Source organism: Eleginops maclovinus, chromosome 23 (assembly GCF_036324505.1).
Source record: "Eleginops maclovinus isolate JMC-PN-2008 ecotype Puerto Natales chromosome 23, JC_Emac_rtc_rv5, whole genome shotgun sequence".
Classification (NCBI taxonomy): domain Eukaryota; kingdom Metazoa; phylum Chordata; class Actinopteri; order Perciformes; family Eleginopidae; genus Eleginops; species Eleginops maclovinus.
Window position 1 is genome coordinate 1,368,109 of NC_086371.1, and position 20,436 is coordinate 1,388,544.

General features: G+C 45.1%; 1 protein-coding gene across 1 annotated transcript in view; it reads left to right on the top strand.

The window, feature by feature from the left end:
* fat2 (FAT atypical cadherin 2) overlaps nucleotides 1–20,436 on the top strand; it is a 76,459-nt gene that overhangs the window by 46,162 nt on the left and 9,861 nt on the right. Inside the window, 9 exon segments of the mRNA XM_063876289.1 lie at nucleotides 921–1,132; nucleotides 3,708–3,845; nucleotides 4,025–4,168; nucleotides 8,083–8,280; nucleotides 10,943–11,543; nucleotides 11,626–11,826; nucleotides 12,390–12,547; nucleotides 17,113–17,545; nucleotides 18,989–19,142. Of these exon segments, the coding sequence (XP_063732359.1) occupies nucleotides 921–1,132; nucleotides 3,708–3,845; nucleotides 4,025–4,168; nucleotides 8,083–8,280; nucleotides 10,943–11,543; nucleotides 11,626–11,826; nucleotides 12,390–12,547; nucleotides 17,113–17,545; nucleotides 18,989–19,142 (2,239 nt within the window).

Consider the following 20,436-nt stretch of genomic DNA (forward strand, 5'->3'; position numbering starts at 1 on the left):
TTCAGTAGACTGGCTGGCAGCCCACACACACACACACACACACACACACACACACACACACACACACACACACACACACACACACACACACACACACACACACACACTCAGACTGTAATGACCTCACTAACAGAGTCTCCTCAGACCCGCTCCGTGCTGTAAACACAAAAAATAAGAATCATTTTCCTCCTCTTGTCTAGATTAAAGCTGGCAGCGGCTAAACAGTCGGAATAAAAATGACACGTTAAGATTTGGTTTGTTGCTCCTTGAGAGAAGCATGATTTGGATAATCATGCCATTTCCATGCACTAAAACCGATAGAACACACTACAGGAGAGGTAACTACCCCAGGAAGCACAATAGGACCTCTGTGATGAAATAATCAGAGCCGGAGGTGAAAAGGTCGACGTGTTAAGAGTATTAACACTTACGGGAGGTTAAGGTAAATGAGGACTCCATCCCCTCCGAACAACACGACTCGCTCTGACACCTCCTGAATCTCTGCCGTAAATCCAGGTTAAACTTCCTGTGTGCAGACAGCTGCCGACAGATTTATCGCCTTAAAGGTTAAAAGCTTCACTGAGCTGACAGAAGTGAGAGTTCATCGCGTATGTCACACACACCCACACACACACACACACACACACACACACACACACACACACACACACACACACACACACACACACACACACACACAGCTATAAGACTATGCAATACCAACACAGCACCGAATAAAACAAGACTGAAATATGAACAAAAGAAAATAAGAGTAAAATTAAGAATAAAGCTCTAAAACCAGAAAAAGTACAAATTCTATGAAAAGAATAATAAGAAAAGTGTGTATGAATATGAAATATATACTTCCTCTAATCTCCTGGTGATGAATGCATTGATAACAGTTTCATAACGTCCTGCAGGCCTCCTGACCCTGAACGCCCCGCTGGACTTCGAGGTGACCCGGGAGTACTACCTGTCTGTGGAGGGGAGTCGGGGGAAGTCGTCCCTCAGCGACATCACCACGGTCATCATCAACGTGACGGACCTGAACGACAACGCTCCGGTGTTCCAGCGAGGCGACAACAGCGTCGAGATACCGGAGGATCTGAATCCCGGCAGCCTGGTGATGAAGGTAGGAGAATGTTTACACGTAGATATTATTATTGACATGTATCCTTTATTGATTTGTATTCTGGGAGAGTTAGGGTCATTAATATGAACAGAAACATATCTCTGTATTTGGTTTGTTTCCTTCATCCCAAACTGAACCATGACTCTCACAAATACAGTATGTGTTAGAAATGATGGGATGTTTCAGTACCGACTCTGTGTTTGGGCTAAATACAGTGAATTACACTATTTTACAGGGAGCATGTACTTCAAGTATGCTGCAAAGTGGTGTAAACGTTCAGTAACTCAGAGACTTTGCAGCTGGTTTCTTTAGCGCTGAAAATGAATGAGGAATTTGTCCACATAGAAAAGTATAGGAAGGTCAACATGTGTTCTTCATAGACCAAAAAACCCCAGTTATCTTTAATTACACTGAATTGGATTCTCTGAAATACATTTCCAAGGTTACATTTAACTGAATGACATGCTGGGCACCTTCAATCATGTCCACTGAAGGGCACCTTAAAGGGGCACGTTTTCTCTAATAAAAGTGAACCTCAGAGGGAACGCTGTCATGTTCTTCCCTGGAAGGACCCGGATGTCCCTTTGTCACATCTTTGTTTAGCTGTAAGGCCATCCTAAAGGACCCTTACCACATTTTCTACACTAAAAGGCATCCTTAAGGGGCAATTTGTCCCATTATCTCTACTGAAAGTGAACTTCAGTGAGAACTGAATCAAAATGTCTCCTGTGTCTAACACCTTGCAGCAAGCTGATTATTCAGGTTATCATACAAACAGTAGATGGATGGATGATAACACATACACACACATTTAGGAGAATCAGGCAATTTAACTCATAAAAAATAACGTGTTTATGCAATTCTGTACTTAAAATAACTGCATGGCACTCTGAGATTATCTGGCAGCTTCTTGTTGAGGTTGATGTGCCAACGACACACACATCCATCAGACAGCGGAGATAAGCAGCAGTAACACAGCTCATATTGTCTCCTCCCGTCCGCTGTTCCCATCACTACGGATCCACTGTTCCACTGCAGTATTTATCTATTTGGAGCCTCCTCTTTCAGCAGAGCTAATTACAGGATTCAGTAACTGAGGGAAAGCAGCTCTGAACATGTTTTTATGGCTAATATTTCAGTCTTTATGAGTCATGTGTCGGTTATTGAGCCTGAAAGTGTTCTTAAAACAAAAGAACCGATTCAACTTCAATATTTCTTAATATATAAATGATTACCTCTAATGTGTTTTCCCACGAAGCCTTCAAAAAACGGCTCTAAAACCCTATGTATAGTAGATATACATGTCCTTATCTCCTGAGGGTTTTCTGAGAAAATACTAAGAATTGGCAACGTCTGAAATACATTGCATTTAAAAGGTAAGACTCACAGGCTGTATTAAAACATGCTCCCTCAGCAATAACATACCAACACATCTTTATACAGAATCTCAAAATCAGATTGGTAGGGAAAATATTTGATATGATAAAATAACTAATCACATTTTAAAACATGCCAACACACAGACCAAGGCACCTTGATATGAGAGAGGGGTGGGAAAGGAGTGGGGAGGGGTGGGAAAGTCCTCTACCAAAGGATCATCAGGTACAAAAACTTCTACTTCCACCTCCCTCTCAAACTCCTCATTCTCTCCTAATTCCAAATCGCTGCCGTCGCTGTCAAAGCATTCGTCGATCGTAGCATTTTTGCCTTTAAAAACAAACGCACGTGAATGTCTGATTGATTGACGTGATTGTCGGCCAACCACACGACATTTGGGTGGTCCCGTGGTTTAAAAAACCCAACAAGACCCACCTCATGTGTATTTGAACCAATGACAGTGCATCATATGCTGCATGCCTCATGAAAATGACGACAAATCAACAATGTTGCGCTACGCTGCAGCCGGCAGGAGCTTCAAAGCTGTTAGAGAAGTCAGGGAAACACACTCTGTAAAGTTTATACAGTGGAGGTGAATGTTGTCAGTCAGGAGCAGCCCAACTGATCTTTACCCAAAGACTGTAAGAGGGGCACTGCACCGTATGAGCACCATAGGGGGTCCTAGCCTTCTCTACCTTCTCTACTTACAACGAATCATAAAGGGAACTTTTTAAAGTCAAATATCTCCACTGGCGTGCACTTTTTCTGTACCTAAAGGGAACCTTAGAGGAATATGTATGACCTTTTCTCACAAGGAAAAGAACCCTGAAGAACACCTAACCACCTTTTCTCCACTGGAGGTCAACCCTAAAGGGAACTTCACCTCATTATCACCAATGGAAAAGCAGCACTTTACAAAGTTTTCTCCACTAGAATGTCCTAGAGTGGACTTTATCCCCTTTTTTCCACTGGAAAGCACCCTTCAGAGTACTTTTATCATGTGTTCTCTACTTGGAGGATTACTTCTTGAACGTATGATCACAGTTTCTCCACTGGAAGGATCGCCTGGGTCTTAATCACAGTTTCTGGTTCTTTCTACCATCAGGGCGTCTCTCAGTGTATGGTTTGGATCATTGAACTACAGGTTATCATCCATATTATTCCTCACCTTTCCTGCCCTCCCTTCCTTTCCCTCCAGGTAACGGCCACTGATCTGGACGGTCCAATCAACAATCTGCTGCGGTACTCCATAGTGAGCGGAGACCCCCTGCAGCAGTTCACCATCGACCACCGCAGCGGAGAAATCACCGTCCGCACGGCGCTGGACCGAGAGGAGGTCAGTGTGCATCTATATGTGTTAAGTAAAGTCAATACACACAAAAAGCAGGGCAGATGTTAAGGTACATATCCAAAAGACGAGAACTACGGGATGGTGGAATCATTTAGTGCAAACAGAAATAGAAAGCCATTGAAACAGCTCAAAGTAAATCCCCCCCTCCTCCTCCTCCTCTGCAGATCCAACACTACTCTCTGACGGTGCAGGCAGCGGATGAAGGCGATCCTCCTCTCTCCTCCGCCGTCCTCATCAGCATCACGGTCAACGACGTCAACGACAACCCGCCGCTCTTCTCCCAGGTCAACCACAGTCTGCTGCTGCAGGTACGACCATCTTAGCACGTGTTAGCATCGTGCTACATACCAGGAAACACACAAAAGCTTTGATTTAGCAGATACAATCTAACATGCATGGATCTTTTCCTTCTATTTCCATCACTATGAGATCAAAATGCATGGCCTGCAGTAGTATGGAGTCATTGTTTCATTTGACCCTTTCAGGACAACTGAGGAATTCATTGCAATTTGTTGTGGTTGGCAAAGACTGCTTTTGAACCACGTTTGCAGCCTGAAGCTATTTAAAGGAAACTGCTGGCACGATGCTGCGGAAGCATGCACGCCAACCTCACAGAAACCAGTGCGTCAACACAAGTCAACAAGCAATAAGCAAATATAAGTCAACTCAGAAAGCACTGGAAAAATTGCCTGCTCATTTTTAAACTCCTGTGTCCCGAGGGGTCAGATTCGACAAGACGATGGAGAAATACTGACCTGCTATTACATGGTGAATGGACGAGTGCTTCTCGGGGGAATTTTCGAGCTTTTACAGCACATTTATTCTCTGGTGGCGGAGGCTGCGTCATCAGAGAGCTTTTTAAGTTCATCTCTTTATGATAAATGAGCTGAAAAAGCTCCTAAATGTGAACAACAAAAAGAGCCCTTTTAGCCTAATTTCTTTCAAACTCCGCCTTCCTGCTCTGCCAGACGTCCTAATGACTGAGGTGAGGGACTGAAGAGCCATCGCTCTCTGATGATAGTTCTCTTTGAGTCGTTATAACTCCTTCTCCGGCTCCCCTTGGTGAACTTTAAGCGCGGCTTCATTGTATTGTAACTGAACGGCGCCAAGAGCTCATTATAAACTGTGTGCTGATGTGAAGAGAGGGCGGGGGGGTGGTGCGAAACCAGTGGACAGTTTCTCTGATCGTTCCCATTCCTGTAGAGTGTGTTCTATAGGTTTTTTATGAATGCAAAGATGTCTACAAAGGGCTAACATCCCAAAGTTCCGGAAGGTGGCGACATCACTACGCACTTCTATCGCTACAACACATCGTAAGTGATGAGGCTAAAGGGGGGGGGGGGGGGGGCGGGACATCTCTAAGCTGGTTGACCAATCACAACAGAGCCGACCTGCTAACCAATCAGAGCGGACTGGACTCTGGTTTCAGACAGAGGGTGAAAAGAGGTGCACAGGCATTGCAAACCCTTTCACCTCAAACTTTTAACAGGCAGTTTACCTCTCCTTTACTTGTGTGAGTGTGCAAGCTTCAGTGTGAAATAGTTGCCCAACTCCCCTGTGAGAACATATTTGGGTGATTCCCCCCCCCCTGGCCGGACCATCAAAGCGTTGTTTCACACGCTGGCTGTCGCTCACTGACGATTAATGTGTGTGTGCCAGGCCTCCATCACTCCGCCAGCTTTCAGCTCTCACTCACAGAACAGCCGCCTCACCAGCCAAAAAATCCCTGCGATGATGAATCCAAACGATGTGATACGGTCCCATCTGCCGCCGTCCAGGAACACAGCTCTGATTGCATGCTGCAGACGGATGCTGCTCAAACCGTCATTAGGTTTTCTGACAGGTGTTGCAGGTCAGAAGCTGCAGCCGTGGTGACTTTGCTTCAGAATTTGTCCCCACTGGAAGCTGCGACTGTTAGACTGAAAGCAGCAGATGGAGAGGTGTATCTGAGCAGAAGGCTATCAAAGGACAGAGACGTGCCACAGCACAGCGACGAATCCCCGTGAGGCTGTGTTGATTTACGGCTTTTCTGGAAAGCTTAGCAATGCTAATGACTGTCCTCAATCCAGCATGCTAAGCAGGAGCACTTACTGGACTTAAAGAGTCCTCTCCTGCTGATGTTCAGGTGTATATCAGTATGTAGAGTCTCTACTTTAAAGAGTCCTCTCCTGCTGATGTTCAGGTGTATATCAGTATGTAGTGTCTCTACTTTAAAGAGTCCTCTCCTGCTGATGTTCAGGTGTATATCAGTATGTAGAGTCTCTATTTTAAAGAGTCCTCTCCTGCTGATGTTCAGGTGTATATCAGTATGTAGTGTCTCTACTTTAAAGAGTCCTCTCCTGCTGATGTTCAGGTGTATATCAGTATGTAGAGTCTCTACTTTAAAGAGTCCTCTCCTGCTGATGTTCAGGTGTATATCAGTATGTAGTGTCTGTACTTTAAAGAGTCCTTTCCAGCTGATGTTCAGGTGTATATCAGTATGTAGAGTCTCTACTTTAAAGAGTCCTCTCCTGCTGATGTTCAGGTGTGTATCAGTGTGTAGTGTCTCTACTTTAAAGAGTCCTCTCCTGCTGATGTTCAGGTGTATATCAGTATGTAGAGTCTCTACTTTAAAGAGTCCTCTCCTGCTGATGTTCAGGTGTATATCAGTATGTAGTGTCTCTACTTTAAAGAGTCCTCTCCTGCTGATGTTCAGGTGTGTATCAGTGTGTAGTGTCTCTACTTTAAAGAGTCCTCTCCTGCTGATGTTCAGGTGTATATCAGTATGTAGAGTCTCTACTTTAAAGAGTCCTCTCCTGTTGATGTTCAGGTGTATATCAGTATGTAGCGTCTCTACTTTAAAGAGTCCTCTCCTGCTGATGTTCAGGTGTATATCAGTATGTAGAGTCTCTACTTTAAAGAGTCCTCTCCTGCTGATGTTCAGGTGTATATCAGTATGTAGTGTCTCTACTTTAAAGAGTCCTCTCCTGCTGATGTTCAGGTGTATATCAGTATGTAGTGTCTCTACTTTAAAGAGTCCTCTCCTGCTGATGTTCAGGTGTATATCAGTATGTAGTGTCTCTACTTTAAAGAGTCCTCTCCTGCTGATGTTCAGGTGTATATCAGTATGTAGTGTCTCTACTTTAAAGAGTCCTCTCCTGCTGATGTTCAGGTGTATATCAGTATGTAGTGTCTCTACTTTAAAGAGTCCTCTCCTGCTGATGTTCAGGTGTATATCAGTATGTAGTGTCTCTACTTTAAAGAGTCCTCTCCTGCTGATGTTCAGGTGTATATCAGTATGTAGAGTCTCTACTTTAAAGAGTCCTCTCCTGCTGATGTTCAGGTGTATATCAGTATGTAGAGTCTCTACTTTAAAGAGTCCTCTCCTGCTGATGTTCAGGTGTATATCAGTATGTAGTGTCTCTACTTTAAAGAGTCCTCTCCTGCTGATGTTCAGGTGTATGTCAGTGTGTAGTTTGTTGCTCACTCTGATTAAACCTGTCTTTGGGTTTTTTGATGCATGCTTCCATTTAAACTTGTGACACCACATCAGAGTTGCACGTTTTAGCCCATCAACTTCAAATTGTTGCCCATCACCCAAAGCCTCCTATACTTTATTTGATGGATGTTTCATCTTCATGCTTTTAATGCAAGCTGGCTTTAAACCTCAGCACACTGAGGCTTTCGACAGGTAATCCATCATGGTGGAACATTTTAGGACTGTATTTGTTTATCCGCTGTCCTGTGCTACTGTGTGACAGTTTTAGAATTTTTTCCTGGTGCTACAGAACTTTTAACGCTGCTGTAAGTGTTGATGCTAGTGTTGGGTTAGGGTGGGGGTTGGGGTCTCCTTTAAAGGGAATCCATAGCACACATATGAATGGAAGTGTATCCGTTAAATGTGATCAAATGCTTTGAAACTGAGTTCAAATATTACAGTTTCTTTCATTGTTTTGCTGTTATTGAAATACAGTTGTGCAGGAATGAGTCTTAAACCTGGGAAATGGGTTAGCATTCTAGCTCTTTCGGGTTCTCTCGTCTCCAAATCAATGTTTTCTGAACGTGTTTTTGGTTGTTAGCCTGAAATAAGGTCTGTGGTTAACACGTGCTGAAAATCCAATGAAGAATTCCCACTGGTTTTTTGTGAAGGGAGCTTTTGGGATGCTAACTTCCGGGTCAGCCTACAGAAACGCTTCATCATTGCACAGCAGCTTTCTGAAACACTGTCCCTGTTCCCCTGCAGGAGGGCGAGTCAGCGGGCAGCACCATCCTGCAGCTGGTGGTGACGGACAGAGACACGCCCAGGAACGGCCCGCCTTACTCCATCCACATCGTCAGCGGCAACGAGGACCGCCGCTTCCACGTCGACCAGGGCGGCCTGCTGTCGCTCTCCGCTCCGCTCAGGAAGAAGGTCAAAGCCCATCACCAGCTCAAGATACAGGTGAGATCCAGCAGGGGGTGTTCATACGCCACCAAGACATGAGTTTAACTTATAAGGTCCGAGTCCATCGTCTATTATCTTTCCAACCCGGATAGATTTCAGGTAAGAGGTACTTAAGTTAAATGCTGCATGATGAAAGCATCGACGCAGCTCGTCCAGGTGCGTCAGGAAGGTATAAAGAGAACGTTCCCGTCCAAACAACCCTCAACTTATATCACGTCTACTCTAGTTTGGGAAAAGACGATATGAGTCGCCAAGTTTCAGCAATTTAGTCTCCATCAGACCACAGTTTGATCGCACTTCCTGAAAACATGTCAAAGGGTCCTTTGGCACAACACTGAACCCCATAGTTGCCCCCATACACTGGAAGAAATGCTGCTCCAAAGAAAAGTAATGCAATAACAAAAACCACTTGGAATACAGAGCGAGTTCGGGGCATTTGCTCAGTGCCTGGCTCATAAAGGTGTCAATCCATGGATATATCTCCCCTGAAACTAAAAGAGGATTACTAAACATACTAGATAGATAACAGTAACAGCAGCTGAAATAAGGAACAACTACGCCCTTCACTTGTTCAACTTTCTCCTACAAACACTGCTTTAACCAAAGGGTATTCGCCTCACATTTCACCCCAGAGATCCACTCTTTCATTCTGCTTGAATCTCAGAACAGTACAAAGAAAGGTGCTTAATGTAATCAGGGTACACTGAGCGACCCGCTGGCCTCTGTACCTGCCGGGAGAGATGACAGAAGAAGTGTGACAGCTACCTTTAGAGGCTCAAAGGGAGCAGATAATTACCTCGTCTTTAGGGACGAGGGCTCACACCCCCTACATATTCCCTTCATAATTAAAAAGATAGGTACGTGTTGCCCGCCTGAGAAGTTTTATCATAAAGAAAGTTCACTGCTCATAACATTCAAAGTGATTAAATCCAATAGATATGTTTCCAGGGCACAGCTTGCAAAACTGAAAGCATCTTGGAGAACAGCTGATTGTGCATTTTTGATTATTGCATTGCAAGGACTTTTTGTGAGCTAGGTCAAACATGTTTGGGTTTCAAACTGCTGATTTATGATATTCAGCCCAAATAACTGCATGTTCTTATTGCTTGAATAGACGTTTTGTACACAGAGATCCATATGTGCAGCGTTTAGAGAATGGAGACACACACTGGTGGTCTTGAGGATAAATCATTCTTAACCAGGGAAGAGCTCTAGAGGCAAGATAACAGTTTAAAGGTGATTCATTAATATCCTATAGTGGATCATACTATATCTAGTTCAGAATGAATCTGCAGATGCTCCGGTTTAAAGTTTCAAATGTGGCCTGCAACAGACGCTTAAAGGCTTGTTTTGCTTATCAATCTAGTGGTGGTTGTTGTTGTTGTTGTTGTTGTTGATCACTTGCAGCCCCTACTTTCCAAATAAGAGGGGAAGAAGCAAGTAGTCAACGAGGGTATAAAACAATCAATACAAAGGGTTTCAATGACTGCAACCGAGAGAGATCCTCGAGCATTCAGTCATAAGTGTCCTCAAAGAATATCAGTCTGATGGTTCCAGTAGTGGGTGAGATAAGGATTGTTTTCCCACAGGATTAAGATAGGCGGAGAAAGCAACCCAGCAGAAAAAGCTTTCAAACAGCAGTTAATCCAAAGAGAGGGATTCCCTCCTCCAGCGAGCTATTGACACGGGGAAAAAGAGAGTTTGCACACTCGTTGAAATGGTGGATTTGAAGCAAGCAGCTGAAGATGATTCGTTTAGCATCAGACTTAATTAAGTTACCCTCAACGAAAAGTGTCGCCAAGTGACAACAAAGATTCTGTATTGCTTTACCTCAAAGCCTTCACAGTCCAAAAGATCCCTCTGGCTCTGAGATTTGCTTCTGTAAAAACTGTACGCTCACACTCGGAAATACTGTTGCTCTTACTGCCCTTTGACTCCGATATACACTATATAGACAAAAGTATTGGGACACCTACACATTACACCCACATGCCGAATTCTCAGGCATTAATCTGAAGTTGCCCCCCCCCCCCCCCTTTGCAGCTGTAATAGCTTCCTCTCTTCTGGGAAGGCTTTCTACAAGATACTGGAGTGTGTCTGTGGGAACTTTTGCCCATTGTGAGGTCAGACCCTGATGTTGGAGGAGAGGGCCCGGCTCTCCGTTCCAGTTCATCCCAAAGGTGTTCAGTGGGGTTGAGGTCAGGGCTCTGTGGGGGCCGGTCCAGTTCCACACCAAACTCATCCAGTCAGGCCTTTATGCATGGGGGCACAGTCATGCTGGAATAGGAAAGGGCCTTCCCAAACTGTCTCCACAAAGTTGGAAGCATACAATCATCCAGAATGACTCTTCACTGGAACTAAGAGACCAACCCCACAAAAACAACCCCCATATACCAGAGTGTCCCAATAGTTTTGTCTATGTAGTGTATTTCCGCTTGCACTGACATGTTGCACAAACTCGGATATTATGTCGCTTGCACTCGGATCATAAAGTGGTGTTGATATGTGGAGATGATCCTGCTGAAGAAGTATGGTAGAAGTCAGTTTGAAATGCAGATTATTCCCTGCAGTAATCCTAAAGCACACGGAGGAATCAGTGGCTCTTTGTGGAGAGAACCAGCGAGACGCCTCAGTGTAATCTTAACTTCTCTCCCATCAGGTGACGGACAGCGGCCACCCCCCCCGCTCCTCCATCTGCGTCGTCAACATCAACGTCACGGAGCAGAGCAAGTACCCCCCCTCCGTCGTTCCTCTGGAGGTCTTCATCACCACCTCCGGCGGGCTGTTCGCCAACCGGGTGATCGGCCGGCTGCACGCCTCGGACCAGGACCTGCAGGACGTCCTCGCCTTCACCCTGCTGTCAGAACACCCGGACGGGGGCCGGTTCTCCGTGGACCAGACGGACGGCAAAATCTGGGCAGACGAAACCCTGGACGAGGGGTCGTACTCGCTCAACGTCAGCGTGTCCGACGGGAAGTTCATCGTGACGGCGGGGGTCAAGGTTCACGTCTGGGCGGCCGATCAGAGGGCGCTGGACTGGGGGCTGACGCTGCAGCTGGTGGGGTTGACGGCGGAGGAGTTCCTGGGCGACCACTGGAGGGGTCTGCAGAGGAGCCTGGGTGAGGCGCTGGATCTCCCCCGGCAGGAGCTGCAGCTGGCCAGCCTCCAGCAGCTGCCGGACGCCAGGGGTCTGGAGGCCCTGCTGACCTGCAGGAGGGAGAGCGGACTCCTGCAGACTCTGCCCAACAACAGACTCGCAGGTGAGCATTTGATGAGTTTGTGTATCGAGACTTTTAAGTCGGTACGAGGGAGCACGCTGTTAACCTGATCTCTCTGCTGCAGGCATCATAGCGCACATGGAGGACTCTTTGGGTGTCAGCATCCTCCGAGTGAAACACAACGGCTGTCTGGGCGCCGGCTGCCCGTCGAGAGGCTGCAGGAATGCCGTCAGACTGACATCGGAGAGACTCAACCACTTCACCACCGCCAGAGCTGCCTACATCACCCCGCAGCACAGCTGGGAGAGCGTCTGCCCCTGCAACGGTACGATGGTGTCCGGTGTGGATGCTGGCCCTCAGTTAGCAGAACATCGTAACGTGTTCTCAGCGGCGCCGCCTCGTCGGAACGGGCTCTCTGATTTCTGAGGGCATTCCTGACAGGATTAGTGGAGACAGAATGAGAGTCAGCTGCGGGATTTCTAGGAAATAAACTCGTTATCAGCTGGGTTAGAGTCCTCTCTCCTGTGGAACATCTCCTGTTATCGCTGCTTTATTTAGTCTGTATCTGAAATCTCTTTCGGCTTAAGAGACTCTTGGCGATAAAGAGACCAGAAAACAAGTACATTAAAGCAGCCGTTCAATTGTGTGTTGTTATTTTAGAGGCGGCTGAAATCACAAAAGGAACAAATAACCTATTCAACCCTGTAACAGAAAGTTAAAAACCCTCTGAAGAGAAGATATTAAACCCTCCAAATGGAAGTTAGTAAACCCAATAATAGGAAGTTATTAAACCCTCCCGAAGCACGATTTTAAACCCTCCAACCGGACGCTATTAAACCCTTTTTGGCTTTTTCTTTTGACTCACTCTCAGCTGTCTTTCTGTTTCAGAGTCTGCGGTGAGGTTTGATGGTAAATCCTACCTGAAGTACCTGCACAGGATGGACGAGGACGACCAGGCCTTCAAACTGTCTCTGAGGTTTAAAACGTCCCAGCAGCACGGCGTCATCGTGTCCACCAACAGCTCCAACCACTGGGGGGCTCTACAGGTAATTACCTCGCTCAGGAAGACGCATGCAGCAATTAAATGCCAACTAAAGGAGCACGGAGCCTTCAATTCACAGCAGCGTGGATGTCAGTGTTTCCCTGTGCGGAGTTTAAATCTCTTCTTAGGTTTGTAGACGCTGTTGATGTTTGAGACTAATTTACTTTCAGAATAATCAGACCTGAAAGCCGCTGGAGATCTCATTAGGAAAACATCGCCTCCAGCTCAGACTCACAAACGCTGCTCCCTGTTCTGCTTCCCTGTGCAAACTCACATCATCTTTAAAGTCAATATTATGTTCGATACTGTTCGCCTGAGGCCGTGTTATCCCTGCTTACTACCTTGGTTTCAAATGTAGACGCCCTTTCAGGCACACATTTCCAACGTGAGATGTTTCTAATTATTAGTTTTGCTCACAGTTGTCGCGCGAGGCTCGTTAGATGCTATGGAGCTCGTTAGATGCTATGGAGCTCGTGTGGTTATTTAAAATAAATCAAAAGAGAAAAATAAGTTGTTAGATAATTACTTTAAAGTATAAAGTACTATATCTGTGACTCCTCATAGGCTGTGGCATCATGGGAGATGGAGTTCTTTTTTATTTTTCGAATGCAGTTTGAGCTGAACTGATTGAAGGATTGCTTATTTTCGATGGGCTCCTTAAACATAAATACACAAACTACAGAACACATTCAGACAGCTGAATCCGTTACCAGATTTAAGGACATGAAAACTTAAATCTATAGAAATGTGGTCTATATCCAGATGTTTGTTTCATGAAACTGAATCCAAAACATATATTAGATGTTGTTATCCCTGCATAACATCACAACTCCCCAGACTTTTTCCCATTGAAGTACATTGGGAAAGAGACGTCTGTAAATCAGCGTGTAATTACTTTTGAGTTCACTTGAATATCCCTTATTTAAATCTTTAGGGTCTAAAAGTTGTGTTTTCTGGTTCTACAACGTCAGTACATCTCACCACTGATTCCAATCCAACAGCCATAACGTCAAAACAAAATACCATTTAAGCAATAATCTACAAAGTGTGGAACGCTGAGGAGAAGAGGTGGCTTTTAAAACCAGATTTAAAAGCCACTTTGAGATTTAGCTTAGTTTTTGGCACGATCAGGAACAGGTGATCAGCTGACCTGAGAAGGTGAGTGGGCGTGTAGGGGTGGGTGGAGATATTGAGGGATTTAAAATAGGAGAAACGTGCTCATGTTTGTATCTGCGGACGAACGAGACAGTGAATTGAGTTTAAACATTCAGTGTGAAAGCCCCAATAACCGTGTAGAAAGCTCATCCATCCCCTGTTCTCTGTGAAACACCCGCTCTATCCGGGGCCTTTTCACTCCCTCTGTTCTGAATAAAAGTCGCCAGCGTGAATCAAGTTAGTGTTGCTCTCTTCACCCGTCTTAATCCTGCAGACGATAACACGTTTGATATATCCGATAGGCCTCTCCTTTATCTCTGCGCCACAGCATGTGTTTATCTGCTCTAAAGGCCTGATTGAATATCAGACGGGAGCGTTAAACTCACATGTTTAAAGTTCCACAGCGGATTAAGCACCGCCGATACACATCATCCCCTGTTTATTTCGGAGTAATCAGCTCATCACTGGCCTTTAAACTGGAGCGATGATGACGTGCACGTGAGCCGCATGATGCCCTTTACCTGGAAAACAACCTGCTGAGGGAACGAGCCACGCTCCTGCTGGAGATAACAAGGCGTCATCTTCCAGATTTGTTGATGTGCTTTTTCCTGAATCCTCCGAGGGGAAGGGACGACTCGCTACAATACAGGGACGATATTAAGCGTGTGACACAGGATGATTCATCGGTGTTTTCTTTAGGAGACGTGATTCATCTCTCCCAACAGATAACAAACAGAGCAGCAGGATCTCATCTGTGTGATGTCGTCTGGGGGGGATGTGCGTTCAGTCTCTGTACTGGGAGCAGAAACGGCTTCAAACGGAATTTAATAACATCTGAGAAATCCCTTGCTTGCACTTTGTGGAGAGGAACGTCTGAAATAATAATATTAATAAAGGTGTATTTGTTTATTATAAGGATGCAACTCAAAGTGCTTTAACACTAGAGCACACAACGTGAGGCGCTAACGCCACTTCCCGCCAAAATGACGGCCCCGCCCACTTCCAGGTGAAAATCCAAATAGATCCAGATCTCTGGTTCCTTTACTTCCTCTCCAGAAAGAAGGAGAGTAAAAGAAAGGATCAGAAATCTCAGTCTCAGTGTCAGCCTGCTGCCTGCCACTCGTCCCCCGCAGACCCACCGGACATCCATCCCCTATTTATCCTCCGTAAGCTGTCTCTGCCGTCTGACCAGACATCTGACCCCATCTCCATATCTCTGGACTCAGTAAACCCTTTCTGACCAACAGAGAGATTGTGTTCTGGAGCAGCGCCCCTGTTACCTGATTTAGATAAAACCCTGAACAGATATATAGTATATGATACCATGGAGTATAAGGAGGGGAAATAGGCAAGAGATCCAAAAATAATAATCTTTTAAATCCCAAAAATCCCTAAAGTACAAAATAATAAATATAATAATAATTCTAAAATAATTTAATGAATAAAGCAATAAAATAAATGGAACAACAAATTAAATTTAAATACTGAACAGTGGAATCAGTCAGGGACATCCGTAAGACACGAACCACTCTGAGGTTAAGACGTTACAGAGGCCAGCACGTGATCAAATATTCATACAAATGCATAAATATCATAAAATCTGGCCACCTGCACACTTCTTTAATGACACCATTCTCTGATCTGTAAGTTATTTGCATATAAACTCATCTGCAGAAGCTGTTCCCATGTGAGCCCATTGTTTTCTGCTCCACAACACATCGGCATGCTCAGTGAAGCTGCATGCTCTCCACTGCGATACCTGCGTGTGAGCATGCATGCAGAATACATAACAGTAGCATTGCATTAACGCTCCCTGCCGGATGCATGCTGCCATTAAAGCAGCGCTGGGGGCGGGTGTGTGATTTATGGAGCTGTGAAGCCGTGATGCTGTAGAGCTCCGGTCCCAGTGGAGATAGAGTTGGTACCTGCGTCCTGCTGATGCCGTGAAATCATCGGAGCGTCAAATTGTGCTATCGCTCTTCAGATGTCAAGGATAAGACACAGGAGGAGATTTGAATCAGGTTAGAGGACAAGGGGTGAGATTCCTCTGGATGTTCTCTTGTTCCTCTGCCAGTTCTTCGGCATCTTCCCACGGTAACCTCTCTCGGTGTGCCGTCATTAATCCAGGAGGAGAGCTCTGCTGGCCCGTCCCTACATAATAAATCATTCCTGTTCATTATTTTCTCTTATCGCCACGAGGAGTCAAACAGAAATCCTGCAGAGCAATGTGCCCCTGCTGCAGGAAAGAGTTTTATGGAAAGCAGAAAATAGATCTGCAAAACAAATAAAGCTCATTAAGCTTCATCAATTAAAGAAGTGGGAGCCGAGCAGATCAATAATGCATCAGGGCCTTCAGTGTGAGGCTTTGCAGTTTGCTAAACACACACTTCCACACTGTATATTTCAGATGTTTAGATATGAGGAGCCTTCATTTACATGGAGGAGATAAAAGGTGCTGGCTTTGTTGGACCGCTGAACCTGCAGAAATATAAAGAGGCAGCGTGCTGATGTTGATGAAATGCTGAATTAATGAGCGGCTCAGGGAGGGCGGCAGGAGGCTCAGGAAGCAGATGAAGACAAAGACGTGTTTATCTTCTCAATGCAGGAACACTCTACTGCGGTTAGCTCCATGAGCTTTATTCCAACCCCTAACCCTACTTAAAGTTTGGTAGTTTTAATATATAAAGACGTAGTTAATAATCAGCTTTCCAACGTAAAAACTGAATCTATATCCAACGTTGTTTAGTACAAAACATATCATCTCTAACCAGATGTATTACTAACAGAATCCCTAACCAGAGTTAAAAACTGAACCTTTAATCAGATGTTTGATTCATAAAACTGAATCTAAAACACATTAGATTGTAGCATCGCTCCATAAGGAAGTTCACAGAAGCCTGAAGAAAAAAGGAACAGTGACTTCATTTGAACAAACCAAGGATCCTGACCACATGTTACACATAGAAACATAAAAGTGTTTCAAACAGATTGATAACCTTTCACTCTCAATGTCATCCCTCTTAACTAAGACGTTTACTGAGCCGATCAATACATCCTGGGGGAGTAATTACACTCTGCGATAACTGGACAAATGAATCAAATAAACAAGCACCACTACAGGACGCCTAAACATGCAATCATGATCTGTAAGATGCACATTAGATTAGGGAGAGAGCATGCTGAACACTTTGCAGTACGTCTGTGTGTTTTCTTTATGTTCCATTCAACTTGTTAGGACGTGTTTAATTGATTTTCTGTTGTCTTTCAGGTCTTCATTGAGGGTTATTGAAAAAAGATTTGTTCCAAATGGCTTTGTTTGTGACTAGCTACAGAATTGATTTGGACATGAAACCTCAGGCTTCTCCAATCAACATGCAGCATACTGTTGCTGACTGCTCCTCTCTTCCTCCTCAGCTGGCGGCCGGAGAGCTGCAGTTCAGCTTCAGCTGTGGGAACAGCCCCCCCGCTGTGTTAGAGATCAGATCTCACCCGGTGTCGGACAGCAGGTGGCACAGCGTCCTGCTGGAGGTCAACTCCAGCGCCCTGAGGCTGACCCTGGACCAGCAGCACCCGGCCTCCGTCACCCTGACCCAGCCCTGCCGGATGATGCGCTCCCATGGTGCTTTGCTCTTCGCTTCCTCGACTCCCGAGAACTCGAGTAACTTCAGCGGTTGCCTGGAAGGCCTGCAGCTCAACGGGGAGCCAATCAGAGTGGGGGACGCGTCGGAGTGGGCGGGGCCGGGCAGCAGGAGGGTGTTCGGGTCGTACCAATGCTGCAGCCGGGGGGGAGCCTGCGACACAAACCCCTGTCAGAACCAGGGGGTCTGCGAGGAGGAGGCCGGTGGAGGTGAGTGACTGAGGAGGAAACCTAAAGCTATATTCAAATATAAATGTACACCTTATATCATTTATTAAAATCAGTATTAAATCAGACCTTATGTATATAGCACGTTTTATACGCAAAAGGTAAGTACTTCAGAAAATACTACCCCCCACCCAAATAACACATAACTTTGTGGTTGAAAAAAAAGGCTTAAAACCCAAAATAAGAATAAAATAAGAATAAAAAGGTTTTAAATGTTGTGCTCCCCAGGCCTGCTTAAGACACAGCCTCTCAGTCAGCCATGAAAGATTACTTTGGGCTGAACTCTTTATCACTCTCTTGCCGTTATCTCTAATTGGCTGAATGCATCGGTTGAAACACAAAAGATAAGAATGGATGTCAGAGAGGTTTGCAGCACGCTCAGATTCCTCTGCATTGTGACTTTAACTTGTTCTCTCCTTGAAGTAGCAGCTGAAAAGGACTCCTGCTAAATGATATTATTCCCATGCGTTCAATATGATCTTCTTTTTTATGAGGCTGGATATAAAATCAGACATAAAATCGAAGAAGATATAGATCTCAGGGCTTCAGAGGAGCCAACTGAACCCTAAAGCTGTTATCAAAAGCTGCCCTCTCTTTCTGTACACAGGGTTTATCTACGAGTCAATACACCACATTTTTTCTTTCCCCCGTCAGAGAGCTGTTTCTCCCTGACCCTGTGGAGATAGGACTGAAGGTTACACACGTGTTTTACTTCCTTCAGGACTTTATTCATCAACTCCTCAAAATCACATTTCGTTTGATGCTGCAGGCACAGATTGTGGGGCGAGATGCCAGGCGACAAATAAACATTATTTCCCCAAAGATCCAACCAGAGGAAATGTAACGAGACAGGCGGGAAACCACAGAGGATGGTTTTCTGCTTGTCTGGGAGCAAATTGGCATTATGTGTTCTGCAGAACTTTATTGTCTTTGTTTGTACATATTTGTTGGTACTCCCCCCAACCCAGCCCTCCCTTAAGCCACTTTGAGTCCCAGAAAAGCACTATAACAATAAGCACACCTATTACTCGACAACCGGGGAGTTCAGGTTTCTTTCGCTCTGATTTGTTGCCACCACGAGTTGGATTTCTAACTGGTTTACCCTCCAAGAAGTAGCTCTTACTTGCACTTTCCTAAGGGGTATTTTGGCACCAGTGATTTCCAGTCTGACAGCTTTAGTTGCTTTGCAGGTTCATATAATTAATTCAGACAAATGCCTCTCCCATTCTGGATGACTCACAGAACATGATGAATTATACTAGCTGCTGAACAACATCAGTTATACCTTCCAATATCAAAGACACTCTCATGTTCTCTGGCGGATCAGGTTGCCCTTTGCTGTGTTTATTTATTTGCCTTCAGGGGAAACCTGATGATCTGTGGCTGGAGTCTAAGAAGTCTGTGTGTGTTTTGTTTCCTCTGCAGAGGCGCGCTGCAGGTGTGCAGGACTCTTCCACGGCGCCCGCTGCGAGCTCGACAACAACCCGTGCACCTCCAATCCCTGTAAAGACGGCACGGTGTGTGTGCCCAAGGCTGACGGTTACAGGTGCAACTGCTCGCTGGATAACCCTGAAGCACGGTAAACACACTTTTTCATGAACTCACTTTCAACATATTCTTAAAATCATGACAAATATCTACAGGTACATGCTATCAAAAATATGGTCCAGCTGGAAGAAAGTCAAAATAAGATTGAAGTTTAAATTTGGAGCCCCCCACGGTTTAGTATTGGGTCCTTTAGTTTATTTAAATGTTCGACTGCATTTTGGAGTTTCTGTGCTATTGACCGTGTGTGTGGATCCCCCCAAGAGCTGATCATGCTCTATGGATCACCGTGTTCTCATTTAACTGCAGAGTTTCAGCATCAAACATTCATTTAAAGGCTGTTTCAGGATCTTTTACACAAGATAAAAATGATCTTTGAAATGAAATTGCCCAACATGTAGCCGGTACACCTTCATCCTTATTAGGTATACAAAGGTTGTAATACTCAAACACAACCCCTTATCAAGGCATTTGCATTCCTCAAAAGCTGTGCATGGCTTTGAATTTGCATGCATATTTAATTGGGCACACGCTCGGTTCTGAAACACACTGTAATGTTATTCCACTCACACCAGCAGCAGCTTACAAAGAGGAACAGTCACGTTCAAATTAAATTACAGCAGCATTTGCATATTCGTTCTTTGATTACGGCTGCCTGTGGGATTGCGTCGCTCCTCGCGGGTATTTTAAGTGATCACAGATGCAGGTAGGGCTTTGATTACCTCGGTGCGTACAAAATGGCCGCATGGTGATACTAATTGGATAAATTGGATGTTTGCTGACAAGTAAAACACACAGACAGATGTTTCATCATGCGGTGAAGAGTTTCTGTTGATGCAGTTTGATAATTATCTTCACAAGTACATAGGAGGATCATCTAGTTATGATAGAGTGGTGCAGCGAGGATGTTCAATTTTAGTTCGACCCAGAAGCGACCCATCTCCCTGGTTCCCTCTGCATGTCTTCACGTCACCACTGCTAAGCTAAAGGAGGCTAATGTTGGGCTATAAAGGAACTACAGCACGGTCACATGACTTCACCTCACCACCGCTAAGCTAAAGGCGGCTAATGTTGGGCTATAAAGGAACTACAGCACGGTCACATGACTTCACCTCACCACCGCTAAGCTAAAGGAGGCTAATGTTGGGCTATAAAGGAACTACAGCACGGTCACATGACTTCACCTCACCACCGCTAAGCTAAAGGAGGCTAATGTTGGGCTATAAAGGAACTACAGCACGGTCACATGACTTCACCTCACCACCGCTAAGCTAAAGGAGGCTAATGTTGGGCTATAAAGGAACTACAGCACGGTCACATGACTTCAC